General features: G+C 36.3%; 1 protein-coding gene across 1 annotated transcript; it reads right to left on the bottom strand.

Moving 5' to 3' along the window:
• Positions 1-86: 86 nt before the first annotated feature.
• On the bottom strand, positions 87-17,006 carry LOC139147237 (ras-related protein Rab-2A). Its single transcript, XM_070718257.1, has 6 exons — positions 16,853-17,006; positions 13,961-14,032; positions 11,373-11,440; positions 5,937-6,019; positions 3,638-3,911; positions 87-2,617 (listed from the first exon to the last, which is right to left on the bottom strand). The coding sequence occupies exons 1-6, from the start codon at positions 16,989-16,991 to the stop codon at positions 2,522-2,524; spliced, it is 732 nt and encodes a 243-aa protein (XP_070574358.1). The 5' UTR covers positions 16,992-17,006; the 3' UTR covers positions 87-2,521.
• Positions 17,007-18,590: the final 1,584 nt, after the last annotated feature.

Below are 18,590 nucleotides of genomic sequence, written 5' to 3'. Positions count from 1 at the left end.
TGCATTGTCACAAGTCATGTCGAAGTAAAGTCTCAAGTGCCCAGTTCCACAAACACCATAAAGAAAACCACACTTGGACAATAAAGTACAGTGACTTCGGAAGGTTTTATTTTACTTCATTCCACTACACTACTGATATTACAGACAGATTTTTTTCAACAGTCATTTTTTTAAAGTTCCAAACTTTTGTAACATTACCATAATTGAAAAGTCTACATCATACTCACAATCACTTATGTAATATGTTTTGAAATCTTGCATCATTGATTGTTGTACTGTTTAAAGGGTGGTTTAAAACATCCTAGAGAAAAATCACATATGGTATTTACTCAGTAGTTTCTCTTAGATGGTAGCCATTCACTCCTAACAGTTTGTAAATTTCTGTGCACTGGGGGTATAGATGCACATGGCAATGAACAATTCTTCTTTATAATTGACTAAGGCAGAATGAAGTCAAATGATGAAAGGGGCATGTCTCCCTGAACACTTGATGCCAAGTATTGTATAAGTCGATGCTAGGTCCATAATGGTCTCTCCTGAACCCTCTTTTCTCTGTAAGGGAATGACATGTTTACAAATACTGTATCCTCACAGAAGAACCAATAGCTCTTAGGAGAGGCGGAAATTGTTTTCTGGGAATTTTTGAACATGAAACACAATTACTACTCAGGTGTATGGTATAAATTACATGAGATATTGTGTAAGCAACACAGATTTTGATTTTGTAAGATGAATTTTGAAGTTCACATATTTTGAGTTTTCAACAGCTGTTCGGTGACCACGTTTCTCCCAAAGAACTACTGGTGAACTTCTTAATATTGGCTAAGGAATGTCATTCGGCAGGTGGTTCAGCAACATTAGGTTAGTTGATGTGTAAAAGAAGAGAACAGTCTCTGGGAGTTAGTGCATGCAGTTTTCTTCCCTTCTTTAGCAGTGAAATTCATACAATCTCTGTAAATATCAAGGGCATTAGTGTTTTAGTTTGGAACTTGACTTGCTTCAACTTTGACCTATCTCACCTTTGACCTTGCCACAGAAGAAGTACTTAACCATTTTTTATTGGGAACTGCTGTATTGATGATATTCCTATTGGAATTACTGGTCTCCGACAATGGCAAAGTGTACAAACAGGATTTAAATATAACATGCCTGGATTGTACAAAATAATATCTTGCTAGTTTAAATTAATCATTACTTCAATTACACTCTTTAATACACATGGAATTTTGAACTTTAGTCTATTTTTTTCAAATGTTATCACATTTTACTTTTGCTTCTAATAGAGAAATGAAGATAGGAAAAACAAAATTGTACTTTAACATGATGGTACACACTTACTTTCTACTGTCATCAAGACAATAACTTAGAGAAAACTACAGTCACCATGCTAGTATCACACGTCATTGTCACCAACTTCCACCACGATACTTAACAGTGAACCATACTGCATTGAAAAACCCCATCCGTTCATCCATGCCAATGACAGCAGTATGGCAAATGAACTTTGACATAGCTAGGGTCGTTCCATTGAGTGAGGGGTGTGGATGATTCAAAATCAAATATGTTTTGTTTCTGACACTGCAAAATTATGTACAGAAGCTCATCAGACATGCACTTGAAAGGTGATCAATCTTGTGTCTTACCTTTTTTCTATTTTTATTAAATTACTACTGTATTTTTTTACTTTTCAAAACTTTATCTGGGGTCCATCAGCATTCGCTGTATTGTGCATAAAATATAAAACTACATAAATTACAAGTTGTCTGGTAAAATTCAGCGACTTGCCCGTTAATCCATAGGAGAGACCCTGATTAACAAACTATGACTACTGGTACATACATAGAGGAAACTAACAAAATGATGATGGGGTTTCATATAATGCCATCATTGCCGGATAATGTACAACAGTTTTGACATTGAAATATTGCACCCTTACCCTTCCAACCTGCCCTATCAGTGTGTAATGGTTCAGCCTCACAGTGGGGAAATTTAGACATTTGGGTTGAACCACTATATACTGTGGGTGTGAAAGGGTTGAATCATCGGACTGCCATTACAGGAAGGGCAATATTGAAAATACCACAGGACAAAATTCTTGTGTCAAAAGAGCGGCATCTCTCTCCTACTAAGAAAATTATAACACAAAAGCTCGATAACATTGAAAATAGGTATGATATATTTCTACATAAAGTCATAGGGTTTTACTACATAAGACTAGGGGAGTAGTGTTTAGCTCTGAATATATATTTATGTTCCTTGAGTACACTTCACAGTTCAGACGTGTACAAAACACTGTATGATCTAAACGCTGATCTAAACGATCACTCACGAGAGAACAACACAAGTGAGTATGTATGGATATCCAATGTTTTCTAGAGGGGCTGGGAAAAGGCTTGGACAACTGTGCACATTAAGGCTTCTTTTTTTTTTTCTTAAATGCTGGTGCCACGGTTGATTTGTCAAAATTGCAGGTATACGCTTGTCAAAGTAAAAATCCAGTTCATTTGGGCTGGCGATAGATCTAGCAGCATCCACCGCCTGATTGCTGTCCGCCTCCTGACGACTGGAGAGTGGGATTCGTTGGCGAGTGTTGTGGTCCAAGTTTAATACCATTGGCCTGCAAATCAGATGATATGAGGTTTATCAATGTACAACAGGGGATAAAGTTCTACACAGCGTCACAGAGCAAAACTTCTGTTTGGATTTTGGCGCTATATAAACTTTTTGCTGATTGATTGATTGAAAAATGGCAGATGTTCAACTGACATTAGATTAACATCTCCCAAATCTTACAACCTCATGCCTAAGTCACTTGAAATATTTACTTTCTTGGGACAAAATATAAACATTTTTTATAAGATGAGTTCAGTATAATAGATAATGTGAGTTGAGAAATGCATTATGTGCACATGGAAAATAAGTCAGCTTTTTGGCCGTTTACTAGTTGAGTTAGGTATGCTATCATTCAACTTGTCAAAGTGAGTTAAGGTAGTATGTGCCTTGAAAGTGAAAGACTTAAAACTTTTGATCTCCTCAAGGAATATTTCAACAATTCTCTTTCAAAATCGAGAATAAATATCAGGGGTCACCGTGGAAATTCTGATACTAGAGAAATAAAGTACTCAAGATTTACCAATATTTGAATTTTAAAATGGCCACTGTCCCTGTGTTAACTCCATGGAGAAAAATAAAATTTTCGATTTTCGAAAAACTAAGATGGTGAAGTTTTATTACACCAAGAGCTTTAAACTGAACCCCCACAAGTGGTAGATCAGAAAAGAATTATTAAAGTTTGAATATCAGTCACCAGGGCGCATTCTACCTTAACTACTACAGGTACAGTCCATAAGTCAGTTCTGTTCAGCCAACATTACTAGTAAATAACAAATGTTGGCCTTCAATCTACTTTTACATGTATGCTCCAGGCTTCAAACATAATTCATCTAACTGTATAGGAAAATGTCATGAAAATACATTAAGTTTGTCCAATTTGGAATTATCACTCTACTACAAGTGAAGTTAGGTGGTGTGGCTGCATTTTGCTGGTGAGTGTTGATATTTTTCTTGTGCTTTCCTGCTAATCCTTGAGGCAGAATCCTGCTGACTATTGCTGTGATAGGTAGAGACAGCTACTCACCTCATTGTTAATATCAAATACCCCTTCTTGAATCTTTTCATAAATTTCCTTGGCTGTGTTTATAAAGGCTTCCTCTACATTGGCAGCTGTCTTTGCTGACGTCTCCATGAAAATGAGACCGTGTTCTCTGGCAAAGGCCTCCCCTTCTTCCTTCTTCACGTCACGTCGTGCTTCCAAGTCGCTCTTGTTACCGATCAACATGATCACCATGTTGGAGTTGGAATGCTGTCGTGCATCTTCTAGCCATGTGGTCAGGTGGTTAAAGGTGTCTCTCCTGTGAAAAGTGTAATTATTGCCAACACCCTATTAGCCCTCTGACTGCTGAGATTTGGTCTAACCCTATTGTTTCCAATGGTATAGGATGAATGTATTACATGTGAAGGGGTGGTGAATGGCTAAACCCCTACCCCATTCATGGATATACCGTATTAGCATCACATTTCCATGATTATCATGATACTGAAAACAATATTACTGAAAAGTATACATATGTACATGTTTTCTACTTCTTGGATACTTCAAAATTACCTTTCAGATAATTTCAAAGTATTTAATTGGCTGAAAAACTGCAAGTTGATGATGCAAAAATTCTGAAGGTCTGCAAATTAGTTTTGCATAACTTTCTGTTTGTTTTTGAATAGGAAGGACATAACAATCACAGCAATGCCAGGGCTCGAACTTAACTTTTTTACCTACTTGCCCTGCGGGCAAGTTTCCAGAAATTTTACTTGCCCGATGAACAAACTTACTTGCCCGATTTTTTTTTGTCTGTTTACATTGTTTGGGCAGAGATCACGAAGACCAAGCAATCTCAAAATGTGGCCGACAGCATCATATCAATGCAAGTTCTGTTTTGTCTGTATTGATAATCGTGTTAATTTTTACGATCCATTAGTGTTGGTCTTCGTGATCTCTGCCCACTCGTCCACCAATATTCTAGTGCAGGATTGGGGTCATATAGCTGAAGGGGTGGCCCATCAATTGATATTCGCATCAGCAAATCTCTTTTCCTGAAGTTTTGAAACTTCCGTTGTCGTTTCCTTTCATATACATATCGCACTTCTGCTTCTTTACTTAACTTTCCACTGAACTCGATCCTGCGATCGCGCCATTAGCTTTATCACCGTCGATTTCTGAGCTGAGTGGCCAGCCGGTTGAACCTGTACTGTATCCCCTGACACAGATCCTGTTCCGGAATCTGTGACTTTATCTGGCGTAGATTTCAAAATATACATGAAACAGGGTGCTTTGCTTCGCTATGACGTACAGTCTGCGTTGTCTCAGTCAGGTCACCACGTGCAAAGTGGCTGTTGATATTACTGACCAACACCCCCTGGGAGTCACTAGCGACAAACAAGTGCAAGTAATACGATAATGAATTAGACTTCCCGAGGGAGGAAAGACAACAACTGGATATCACTTGCTGAATGTTGACGTCCGGCATGTCGGTTGTGATACCCGTTTCAGTTACTTGAAACTCGATAACAGCGAACATTGTTCCACAAAGTTTCTTGAGTTTTTTTATTCGAAGAACACATAAATTTGATCAAAGTCTATCACTTGCCCGACCGGGCAAGTGTAATTTATTTTTACCAGCCCGATGTCAGGTTTTAGTTGCCCCGGGCAAGCGGGCAACCGTTAAGTTCGAGCCCAGCAATGCACTGAATAAAATCTTTACACTTCCAATAATAGATGTCCTTCAGCAGTGAAAAACATGTAAAACGATGAAATCGTGCAATGGATAAAATCATACAACACACATAACCAGTAACTTTCCCTACAGTCTTGCCCAAAGTCTGTTCATGAATATGCATGCTTCTATTTGCTCATGGAACATACTGTAGACGTGGCATATGAATCATAGTCTTGACTTGTAGAACAGTAAACACCCTCTGCCACTACTAGCTCCACTTGTCTCTCAATCATTTTACTCTTATTTACCAATAGAATCTTAGTTACCTCTGACATGACTGATTATACACTACAGGCAAACATCACGCCGCAGTGGGAAATAATTTTATTATTGAAATCACAACAACACTGAAGTGACAGAGGTTCAAGGTCCGAATGATGGGCTGGTGAGAACTTACAAACTTTTAGTATCAAATTCAATGCTGGCATGTGTATACAACCCAAGCGCCGTTTCTACATTTTCTTCCGAGAATTAATATGCAAGATTTAAAAATTTAGTAATAGACTGGGAAGACATCTTCTTCCTTGCAGTGTATGAAAGTTCATAGGTACTGACTCAACAGAGTTGCCCTTTCAGAAATCAGCCATGGGAGGTGGATTATCTTACCTTGTAATGTCATAGACAAGCAATGCACCAGCAGCTCCTCGGTAATAAGACCTTGTAATTGAACGGAAAGACTCTTGCCCAGCCTGTAATGAAACAGGAACAGTGGAATTGAGGTGACTGTTCATGTAGGTGGAATTGTCAATGATTTGCCCTGATTTTTATGTCAATCTTTATCACCCATCCTCTACTTTCAAATGGGCAGAGACTGACAAATATATCATTTCATATAACTACATAAATACACACACACAGATATATAGCATGAACCAAAAATCTGTTGAAATCATTTTAAAAGCTTGCACATTTATATAACTACATAATCCAATAGCCACCATAAAGTTGATACATTTTGGCATTAACAACAAAAGTTGCTATTCACTGAAGGACTCTAACCCTCTTCCACAGTCTACACTTCCTCCTGTGCCATGTGCTGCAACCTCCATAAATTAACAATTTACAGAGCTTACTTGGTTGAAAATAATAACTGGGATTTCACCATATGGTCTATTCTATTGGAAACACACACCACATAACACAGAGTACGTGACTGTTCTTAGAAGAGGAAGTTTATGATGAAATTTATCCTGATTCTTTAGCCATATTTTGAAGTATACAAAGGTCAATGGAAGTGTAACAGATACCATTGCCCTAAAGGACTTTACCGGATTTTCAATTGTCCCATTTGCTTTACAGTTATAAACTATCAGAGTTTTAGTTTCAGTTTCTTTTAATAGACGTGTTCAGGACTCTTTTGTGTTTCATGAATTTACAAATTAGGTTGTCATAAATATTTAACGGTTGAGGAAAGACATGGAAGAGATTAGGCAAAACTACGTATAAAGCAAATTTCAGTTAACTTTCCACCCTCAACATCCACTGTCCACAACATATAAAGTGATGCTGATGGTCAGGGGACGGGGATCATAATTTACGACTCACACTAGTGAATAGTATGAGAGGGGGATTTCCATTTGAGATAAAAATTCACAGCACAGTAAAAACACAATCATCCATTTCATTTGAAGAGTTGAATCTATACTGTAAATTTAATCCCTGTGAAAGTGCACATTTCTTTTTTTTGGCATGTTGTAGTTGAATAAATACTATAATATATTGTACTGTATATATTATAAATATATGGTAATTGATAAATCTACAGCATAGAAGGGAAAGTTGAACAAAGAGGATTGCTACCTGCTCTCTTCCTAGTATGGACATTAAATATTTTATTTCAAGGACTGTACAATTAATGAGTGTCAGTTTTCTTGGCAATTTTTTGCCCAGTAACAATTCACAACAGGTGAATATAAATACACACACTGTAAACTGTACTGTGCATCTTATTGAAAGTAATTTAGCACAGTGATTACCACCACTCCACAATGGACTCTCCTACAGTTATTCAACAGTGGAGATTGGTCACCATAGGTTTCTTCAGTAAAAGTAAAAAATAGTTTTTACATCCAAGGAAAAGTTTTTTCTTCATCCTAGCATATGATGCCACTATGGTACTATGTAAGTTGACTGATCTGCTGAACATAGATGCAGAGCTGAAAATATTGAGATGCAGACTGCACTGTCCATGTCCATGTTACCTTGGTGCAGGTAGATCACCAGACAAATGTATATGCTGTGTATGTTGACAATAATTCAGCACATATCCTGAGGTTATCTTTACCTGAATATTTTAAATCATGATGTTTTGGTCGTAAATTTGCAAATTTAAGTGTTCTGTTGAAAATTATAATAAAGTTACTGGTGACAAGAGTTTATCAAACATGGACGCTGGAAACCCATGAAGCTACACATTGCCCTGCAATTGAACTTTGGTTCATCAGTGGTGAACCCTGCAGATAATTCAAAACATGGTTTAACTGCCATGAATGCAAAAACAGGAAGTTGGGTGGGATGAGGTAGATGAAAACAGTATTGATAATTTGTAACCTGGTCCACTGTACACACACTGAAAAGCTGCAGAATGTTGATGCAAAACCTGAAATGCAAAGTGTGCATATTTCAAAAAAAGATATTTGGAGCTTTGTATTTGACCCAATGCTACCGACATAGTCAGTGGCCTCAAAAATCCCTTCTTGCTCTAATTTTTAAGAAAATATGAATCTATTTCTTAAATTCAGCAATTTGATGCATAAAATTTTATGTTGATTTGATTACTGGACTTAAAACCATTATTTAATGATAACAATTGGTCATTGTTACTCCTACTTGTTCAACAAAGGATGTACTAAATTTTGCCAAACAAAGATTATGAGAGGGAAACTGGTATGTAATATGGGTTTCTAATTATACCCACATCTACATATGACAAACTGTCTACATTTATGATGGTACCTGTCTTATTGTAACCTTTCAACTTTATCACAACCCCCCTTTACCCTATGATGCCATCTAACAATGGAGTAACAGCCTCTTAGTGGCTTTGTTGCAGTACATTTCTTTGTCTTTACAAATTGTATTCATGCAAAAATATAAACATTCATGTAACAGGAAGTTAGTTGGAGAGTGGTTAGGCTGTCTGGGGATTGGGTCACAGACTGATGGGTATGCATATGACGGACAAAAGAGATCAGTACATATACATATGTTTGTAATTTTAATTGAAAACTCGGAGAACTCTAGAATCTGTTTTGTTGTTGTTTTGTTTGTTTCAGCCTTTCATCATACTTGGTATACTCTGCTGCTGGAGATGATATGTGGTTGGAAATTAATTTACAAGTATCCTAAAATTGTCCAATCTTATTATGCTAAAAATATTCCTCAATCCCTTAAGTCAACTTGGTTATTTTTTATTTTAACGATGTAATACAACACTTTTTGAAATTCCCACTTTCTATACAATGATTTTCATCTATTCAACATAAATTTACGGTAAATTACTAATAATTCAAAGTGTTGGAAATCTATGGAAGAAATGATGGGAAAAGTTCGAACACCTCTTGAGAATGTCACTTAAAACCAGTCTACTCTGGTTTGGGAAACTTGTCAACAACCTTTCATCAGCTGATACAATTGGGTAGCAAATGTTAACTAGTACCACATCTGCTATTTGATAAAATTACACTTCAATAGCTTAAAGGCACATTTGATCACAACTTTCAATTATTAATGTAACTCCTTTATTTAATCCCTCTAGGAAAATATAAATTAAATTGATTAATAAATTTGATAAATTTATGTCTTTCATGTTATATTTACATTCCAATAATGATGAATTAACTTGCCCCAGTCTATTTTTACTTTCAGTATGCAGTATCGTAATATTTTATCTCCCTAATCGACTTTGAAAATTCTGTGTGTCTTGTTCTGTCTTATCACATCTAATGAAAATGGGATGAAAGATAACTTATTCATGAATTATTGAGTTCAAATTTTACGAGTAGATAAGGAGAAATATTGAACAGACATAGAAAACATAAGATTGCCACAAGGAAAGACATGTTCACGGGTATCATGTGACAAGTACTTTGAGGTACATTTTTCCTCATATTTTATGTGTTTGTAATAGCCAAAACAAATAATTTACATTGCAACAATTTTTTTGAATTTCCCCCTGCAATTTAAGCACTTTTGTAACATTGACCTTATTTGCAAACAATATCATCAGTAGTAAATCCATGACAGACCACATCGTTTCGAGCATTTTATCAGGGGGTGAGGTACTAACGGTCACATCAACACTAAGTAAGTATGAAGCGTATTTCAGAGATTCAATATGACATGTCAAGTGATGCATTATCATTTACAGTCCTTGATCAAAAAGAAACTCTGATCTTTATCTTTCTTGAACAGAATATCACAGAATTATACTGTACAGCTGCTGATGTTAATATTTCATATCAAAACGGGTGTGTAGAGAGAGAACTTATATATGTCTACACATTTCATATGAACACACTGCCATGCTAATTACTTGTAACAATAAATAATTAAGGGATGGTCAATTTGACATTTTGAGAGATAGGTTTGGAAATTAATTTAAGAGAAGAATTTTTCTAACTGCAGTCTATACAGAACTGAGTTTTTAGTCTGAGGAAAGGTGGCTAAATATGGAGACAAGTGACGTTTTTCATTTTAATGAAAATTTTTTTACCCATTCTCCTGAGTGTAAAGTTCACAAGTAAAAGAAATCAAAAAGTGCTGACAAGAAACCCTACATTCTGTGACACACAGCTTCAATGAACATGTGTCCTTAATTAAATCGGTGTAGGATTGTGTTATCAGACTTCACACTGTGAAAACCACTGTATGGGTATCTGGTGAGTTGATATATGAATATATATGAATCATAAACTGGATGACCTGGGCCTATTATCTCAGAGCACAGTCCCACCACAAAGGACCCTGGTTGGGTACAGTGGTTGTTTCTGAATGAGATAAAATGCCTAAAATTCTGACATAAATTTCAAAGAGAGTAGATTTTGCATGATATGAGTCTAGTACAACCTGTCTTTACTGTACATTTAACTTTGCAGTTTGAAAAAGCAGCATGTTAGCTCACGAAGCACATGGCATGTGACAATTTTCTAGCCCATTTGGTTTACAAGCAGAGATAGACGTACATTTTTTCAACCACTTTGTCAGAATGTTCAAAGGTACCACATTGACAAAGCAATGCTTACTGTAAAAGGTGGTAACTTTGTCCCCTTGAAGTATCATGAAATCCCCTTTCAGTGCAATGAAACCACCTGTCCTTGATGATCTAACATACTACATGACCTACTGAATATATATAGGGGAAATTAACACTTCCAAACTAAAGCGTATATTGCCAGCATCACAGTAAAATCAGCATATCATAGGAAGAAACATGGAAAATCATCACTTCATAAACTGAGACCACATGAGCTGGTTCACAGCATACAGGGATCAGCTGATCACAAGAAAATCAAGGACACTGGCATCTTGGATATTACACATAAACATTGAAAGCTGTCTGTCTAACCAGCTCCTAGACAATCATTAACGTGAAATGTAGCATTTGCATTCTGAATGCATAGTCTTCCACATATTTCAAACCAAAATGACTATGTATGTTTAGTTTATTGAATGTGTATGAAAGGTAAATTGGCATTTCCAACACAGCATGGTGGACAGTTATGAGAACTAAATGGTGAGCTCTCAATGCCAGGTAGAAATAAGCTTAACTCGTTTATTATACAAGAAATGCAAACTGTAAAGAATACGGTGGTAGCATGACAATTAACACAACTCTCAATACCAGGGTGCAATATTTTACAGTTAATGAATGCTTAAACCAAGAAGTTCTATCTATCCGTAGATACAAGTAAAGTAACACAATGTTATATTGGGATGTGTACGCTTTCATGTATACATAACACTTAAAATATCTCACATTGATTTGTACACTACATTATTGGTGTGTTATGGTATGTGAGCTAAGACATTGCAGGTACTTACTGTGTCCCAAATTTGGAGTTTTATCTGTTTGCCATCAATGGTAATCATACGCGCTCCAAATTCTACACCTGTAAACAAAAAGTAAACACAAAATTAACATCTCATTCCTATGCATTCCCAAAATGCCTCTCCAATGCAATTTATTTGCTGATTTAAATATTACATATTTCATGATCAACACAGTGGATTTATCTGAAGTGATCTGACGTGCAAACCATGTGACAGGAACAACACTCACTGTTATGTCCAATAGCAACAGTCCTGACAATCAAAATGTCATCGTTATTAATGTTACCTCACAATTTAATTAAGTGATAAACCAATGTCATAATATTTTTAAAAATACATATTCCATTACCAAATTGTCAGTATAATGAAGTGCCAAATTGTCAACATAATTATATGTAGTGATGCCAGATATTCATATATTTGAAGTTCAGCATCATCTCATGCTGATATTACAGGAATGCCTGAAACATGTTTATCCAGTTTTGTTTGATTCTATGCCTAAACACTCTGGATACACTAACCTCAATGGTAACCACGAGCAACCAATGCTGATAAAATCACCAACTGTGTTGAAATTTCCATTTCAGTTTTCAATGAAATTATCTCTTTCATCATCGGAAACATGTCTTCGCATACCGGTACATAATATGAAACATGCAACAATTTATACAAAACCTCCACTTTCTCTCTAATTTGTGATCACTGAAACTGATAATTCATCTTTTCATAATATTGGTTAATCTTTTAACTGAGAGTGATTTTGAGCTATGTAGTTCAATTTTACCATGCGCTATCATTATTATTACTCTATTAATTAAATATTGGGGCTATATTACACGGCCATTTTCAATCTACATTTTCTGTTGCCTAACAGAGCAAGATAAAGGAATACACAGCATAGAATGATATTGGAGATCAAAGCACACTGGCCTACACTTTCCTGATTGATGTATGTGACATCATCAAGCAACTGACAGACAAAGTACTGTGTATGTCATATGTCACGCTGATATCCCCACAAGCCCTCAGGTTTCCATGGAGTTTGAATGGATTTCAATAAATGAGAGGAAGAGATGTGTGAAAGGTCACAATGTTGTCAATTGTCAGTTCCTTTGATCACTTTAACAATACTTGTACATCAAACCTAACACTATTTCTAAATCTACAGGAACAGAGCACCAACACTTCCTGGCATTCTGAAAGAATGACAACTTATGATTGTCCCTATTTTGTCATCAGTAGTGACACCATTTTGCCTGACTAAAGCTTCTCAGAATACTCTATGTGTATCCCTTTGTTTATTTTTATTCTTCCCTCATACACTACAAAATACAAAAAACGGTAAAAATCTGATATTTGATTTATAAAATGAAATATAGCATGAACATTATCTTTTTCCCTATGCATGTTTAATGAAAATGTATGTTAGGACTGAAGGGACATTGAATAAATGAATAAATATCATTAGCATCATCTAATTTGTTTTTCATGGGCATCTTTTTAGCAATTCTCTACGAAATGGAGTTGCATCATAGCAGCAGTTATTTTGAGAAACTTCAAAATTATTTTTGGATTACCAGTAACCGTATACATTTGAGCATTCTGCATGTATTGGTAATATGGATTCTGGAAAATCAAACATTTATAGGCAAAGTTGACCAACTATATCAGGTTGCCCAACATAAGGTAATGAAATACTATGGAAAATTACTCTGAGTTAACTGATATCACTGGACATTTGGTGGTGAAAGACAGGCATTGAATTTGAATTTGAGTTTGAGATCATAACTAGGACTAGAATACATCATCTCAGTGATAATTCTCAGTATTATTTCGACATGAGAGAGTCAAAATTTGAAAACCACACAAACTACACTCATTAGTGTGAATTTACTAATTTACCATGTCTTCTCTATTATGTGTATTACCATTGTATACATACATACATATGTACTCACATGCATTCATTCATGCATGTTGATACATACATACATAAAAATCCACACACAGATATGTCACTATTTTTGCTTTCAGACAATTGCAGGCACTGGTATGATTCTATAATAATTTGACTTTCAGAATTCATGAAACATAATCACTGCGTCTCTCTTGAACTGTGGTAAGAGTGAAAAAAAAAGAATACCTGACTCCACCATTGTGAATATTTATCAAGGTTGCTGACAAAGAATAAAATCATGTGACACCTGACAGCATAGTGATAACATAATAATCCACAGCTCTGTGGCAACATATGTCTGTATGGGGGAAATTCATGATAGTGCTCTAGAAAGTTCACATGGTAAGTTCAATGTAAAACAAAAAGATAAGCACAGTAACCAAATATGAAAAAGCCATATTAAGTAACATGATATGAAGCTGTTTACAACCCAAGCCCATGCCTTGTTCTGAATTCCAAATTTCCAAGGAATGCTATTGTCCTGTTTGTTCTCCGTCTTAACATGTTAGCACACGGATTATAAATTTACAGTGATTTCTAAATTCAGCATGCCATATGGCTGTTGAAAACTCATGGACTTAAAACAATATCAGGGTTTTTATTCTGCTGAGTGAATACTTACCTATTGTTAAGTCGTGAACTGGCTGGAATCTTTTGTCAGTAAACTGTAGTAATAGACATGATTTTCCAACCCCTGCATCGATAAAAAGGACACAGAAATGTGTTTAATAACTTAAACTGGCAAGCAAATTTCTGCCTAAAGTAGAAATCTGTTCCCCCGGTGACTGAAGACTTTATGTCAATTTTTAGATGTTTACCTGTCAGTGCAGCTGCCACAGCATATTATCCATATTGTGGAAATATTAAAAGAAATAAAGTTACTTACTTCCTTGGTGACAAAAATCTCTAAAGAAAAAAGGTGATACTACACTATCATGTGAGTGCAATGGAACAAGATAAACTTTATTATAAAAGTAACTCGTATCGGCATTATTACAGTTATTTCATTCTTCATGGAAAAGGAAAAACTGAATACTTTTATGCATGAACAGTCTCTATCACATTAAACAGTTACAATTACGACTGTGTTAGCTATGTACCATCAAAGTGACTTCTTTATCAAGTTGTTTGCTAACCATGATTTACAAAATAAAATGAACTAACTATGGCTGTAACTGACCTATTAATTAGTGAAATCACATCATAGACCCTAGAGCACACTTAGGTCTGACTGAAAACACACAGCATCTCATGTCTGATTGTATTAAGCCTGAATAAGTTATGATACACTCATGAAGGGAAATTTGTCCATTTACACTCTTTAAATCTATTTTCCCATCTATCTATAAAAGTCTTGGGACAAAACATTTCTATGTAAGTGACCAGCAGTAAATTTGTCCACCAGATTACGTTGCCATTCTTCAACACACTATTTTGGGTAGACTCTCCACAGTCGCTGTGCCTTGTTTTATGCGCGCCCACGATGGGCCTGCATTCGAAGGCTACGCTGTGCAGCTGTGAGCACGCGCTGCCAGACACAGCGACTGTCCGTTTTTGCAAGGGTATGAATATTCATAAGGGTAGTGACCTCAAAAGAAACACCTATCTAACTGGGCGGAAAGAATATTACACTATTAGCCAGTAGACCTATATATGCGGTATGTTATTATTTTTCATTTTTGATTTTATTTGGCTATGGTACTTGTCATTTTTTGTTTGATTAACGGATGTGAGGAGTTCTGTAAAGTACCCGGATCAGGCAGAAATCCGACCGGTCGCTTGCAAGAACGTCCAGACCCTGGGATTCGCGTCGCGTCTCTGAAGGGCGCACGCGTGTTCCAACAGGGAAGAACGCGAATCGCAGGGTCTCTGCCAGACTATATTTTGGGTTGTGATACATAGTATAAACCATTTCACTCTTTTGCAGCTTTCATATACTTCTACTGTACGAGATGACAAGACCATTTATCTACTGACTGTGGGGCATCTTCTTGAAATTGAAATTGTATGATTCCTGATTAACAAGTCTAACAAACTCACAGCCTCTCTTTTGAGTTCGAAATAAGCAACTGATTTTTATGATGATATAAGTGTGACATGTATGGCCTATCCGGAAGTTCTGTGTAGTAAGGCATTAACAATAATTATTGACAGGTTGTGTACCAGTATTGATTTATCAAGTCAACACATTAAAAATGTTACTGAGAATAAAAACTTTGACTAAGGAAGTTGTTTCTGTACAGTCTAAACTAAAGTACAATGAGCAAATCATTCTTTTGAGAGTTACGATTTCTTTTTTAGTATCAGCTCATTGTAAAGGATTCAATGCATCATTTGCCTTGTGTATGTATAAATGTGGTCCAAGGTAATAATTCAGATCGTATTTCTGTTTCTATGAAACAGCCTTAATTTGTCCAAAACAAAACAGTATTGCATTTCCTTGAAATCAGTGATTAGAGCACTTTAATTATATTTTCACAGATCACAGATAACCCCAATTTCTTTAGTAAGTAAGTAGCGTCCTTGGACAAAATGAGTGATAATAATAACAAACATTATTCATTTTACTGTAAATAAAAAAATTGTTTTATTTTGTTAGGTGACCATATAACAAAGCCTGGGTGTCAGTTTCATGGACATCAATTGTCAGGAACTCAGCTACCATGGTAATAGTGAAAGTATTTGTAATTATTAAAGAACATTAATATATATCTATAATAAATGATAATCGGGAAAGTGTTGCCAATACCCATATACTGATGTATACAAGCAACATTCATTCGTAGGAAGTTGTTCTATGTATACTGAACTTGAGAGAGGCTCTCTTCGGAACAAAGAGTTGCCGTTATAACAATCAGTTCTTTTGGCTCGAAAAGTTGTACGTTTCAAACAATAGGGGTCGGCGTCACAAAACATCATGAATGTTTAATGATGCAGGTAACTTGCTATTTAAATTTCACTGCGCATAGGTTTGTTACATACAATATAACCACGGTAGATTTACTGGCACTGCGCATGGCCTGCCCACATTGGATTCATACCGGGGCTGGCGACCTTTTTCATTTTTTGGTGGATGTGTTTATTCTTCGATAATTCGACCGCAGCTGTGAAGTGCTGAAAAGCCTGTCAATACGATTGAAATCTAACGTGTGGCCAGCGTCATTAATTTGTCGAATCTGGATTTCATTCAACGAAACTGAGGCGAAATATAAAATAGAACTAAATGGGATGAAATAATAAACTGGCCAAGGGAAATTTCGCTCTCACAGCATTATCTTACGAAACAAAGTCAACATCTCAATCTCGTGATCAGCATTAAAAACAGCAAAAATATCGACGTATTTCAAAACAATGGAGAAACCCTACACAGTCAATGTACGTACACGAAGGAAGCCATTTTACCTATTTCTGAATCGATCGTGTATATACACAACCGGTGTAAATATATGCGAACCATTCCACCGAATACAAAATAGACATAATGATCATGATATTTCATGTAATAATTCCTTACCCGTGTCTCCTATTATAATGTATTTGAAGAGATATGCGTACGACATTATGACCGTGTACCTGTTCCTCCCTTTAGTGTCTACGTATCTTCGATTTTTGCCAAGTGTCGATGACGTCATTAGCCCACTGGGCATGCGCATTAAGTAAATTAGAGCATGCCGGGATACCTTGAGCTAGAACCGGAAGTATTCTGAGCTGGCCGCGATCCTTCAATCTTTGGGACTATCTCCTTAGTCTCGGTTTACCGAGACTACTATCTCCTAACTGAAACAAGCTACACTTTGTTTCACTTCTAAACTTTGCTGTTTGCGTTTTTAGGGTCAGCGAAGCGCGTTTGAAATGACAGTACGATTATAACATCGCGCCAACGTTGGGAATGTGTTCTGCACATAATCTGTCCGTGTGTACACAAGTATAAATGTAATCGTATTTCATCCGTTTCTTGCTCCATGCTTCTACAAATAACGTTGTCGCCATGGTGTGATTCATGATCTCGTGGTAGGCTTCACAGAGGACGGAACCCTGCCCCGAAATACCTTATGAATTTGACTCACCGTGTCAGTCTTCGGTATTGCCGTCACGTTCGTTCATGCGATGGGGATATTTATGGACCTTTCAACCAGATACATCATCACAAGTCCCATGTGTATGTCGGGAGGTTGGTTCCATGGTTGTACCATGGAGCTAGCATCTAGCTCCATGGTTGTACCGACCCAGATCTCTAACTACACGTATTTTAACAATTTAGATGGTAATGGGAGTATGTGTTTTGGTTTCGCCGCAATGTCTGGAACCTCCCCGTAGTTATGGTATCCCAAAACTTGTGCTTCGGGGTGCCATGCCATAACAACAGAGATGTTCTAGACAAATGCGCCGCAAGTAACGACACAGGGCACTCAGGAAACAAACAAATAAACAAACAAACAAAATTTAAAAAAACATACAAACAAGCATACAAATAAATAAATAAACAGACAAACCTGGACAAATAGATAACAAGTCATTGACAATGACATAGTCCCCACTTGTAATAGGAGTATTAGTCTTGATGGGGCAGGGAAATGTGGTCATTAAGAAGTATCACTGTAGTGTATATGTTCAGATCTATGGACACATAGGTCTATGTCATTGTTCCCAATTTGAAACAAGAGGCATGTCTAAGTTATGGTTCCAAATCGGGAAAAAAGATCAGACCTATAGCTGTATTGGCCAGCCAAGAAATACATAGTGGCATAATAAATGAGTTACAAGATGTGACATCTTAAGGTCTATTATCCTATCAAAATTGAAGTGTAAAGAACTTGTGGTTACTGAGTTATGCATATATATGCATAATCAAGTCAAAGGTCATAAAGGTCACGTGACATTTTGAAAAAAAATTGTATTGCTAATTAATCCATATATGCCAAAATTCAGACCTAAAGCTCTATTGGCTTGCCCACAATTATATATGTGCATAATTAATGAGGTAAAGCATGTGTTGTCATAAGGTCTCCCATCCTACTAAATATAAAGGACATAGCACTTGTGGTTACTTATTATTGACATAATCGTGTATTCTAGGCAAAAGGTTATCGAGGTCACATGACATTTTGTCAAATAATTTCTCTCCTATAGTCTATCCCTATATACCAAAAATCATACATCTAGCTCTATTGGCTTGCTCAAAATTAGATATGCACATAATTAATGAGGTACAATATGTGGCGTCATAAGGTGTCCAATCATACCATATATGA

Source organism: Ptychodera flava, chromosome 13 (genome assembly GCF_041260155.1).
Source record: "Ptychodera flava strain L36383 chromosome 13, AS_Pfla_20210202, whole genome shotgun sequence".
In the NCBI taxonomy this organism is placed as follows: Eukaryota; Metazoa; Hemichordata; class Enteropneusta; family Ptychoderidae; genus Ptychodera; species Ptychodera flava.
Note: the sequence above shows the minus strand (reverse complement) of the source record. Positions and strands in the feature narration are given on the sequence as shown.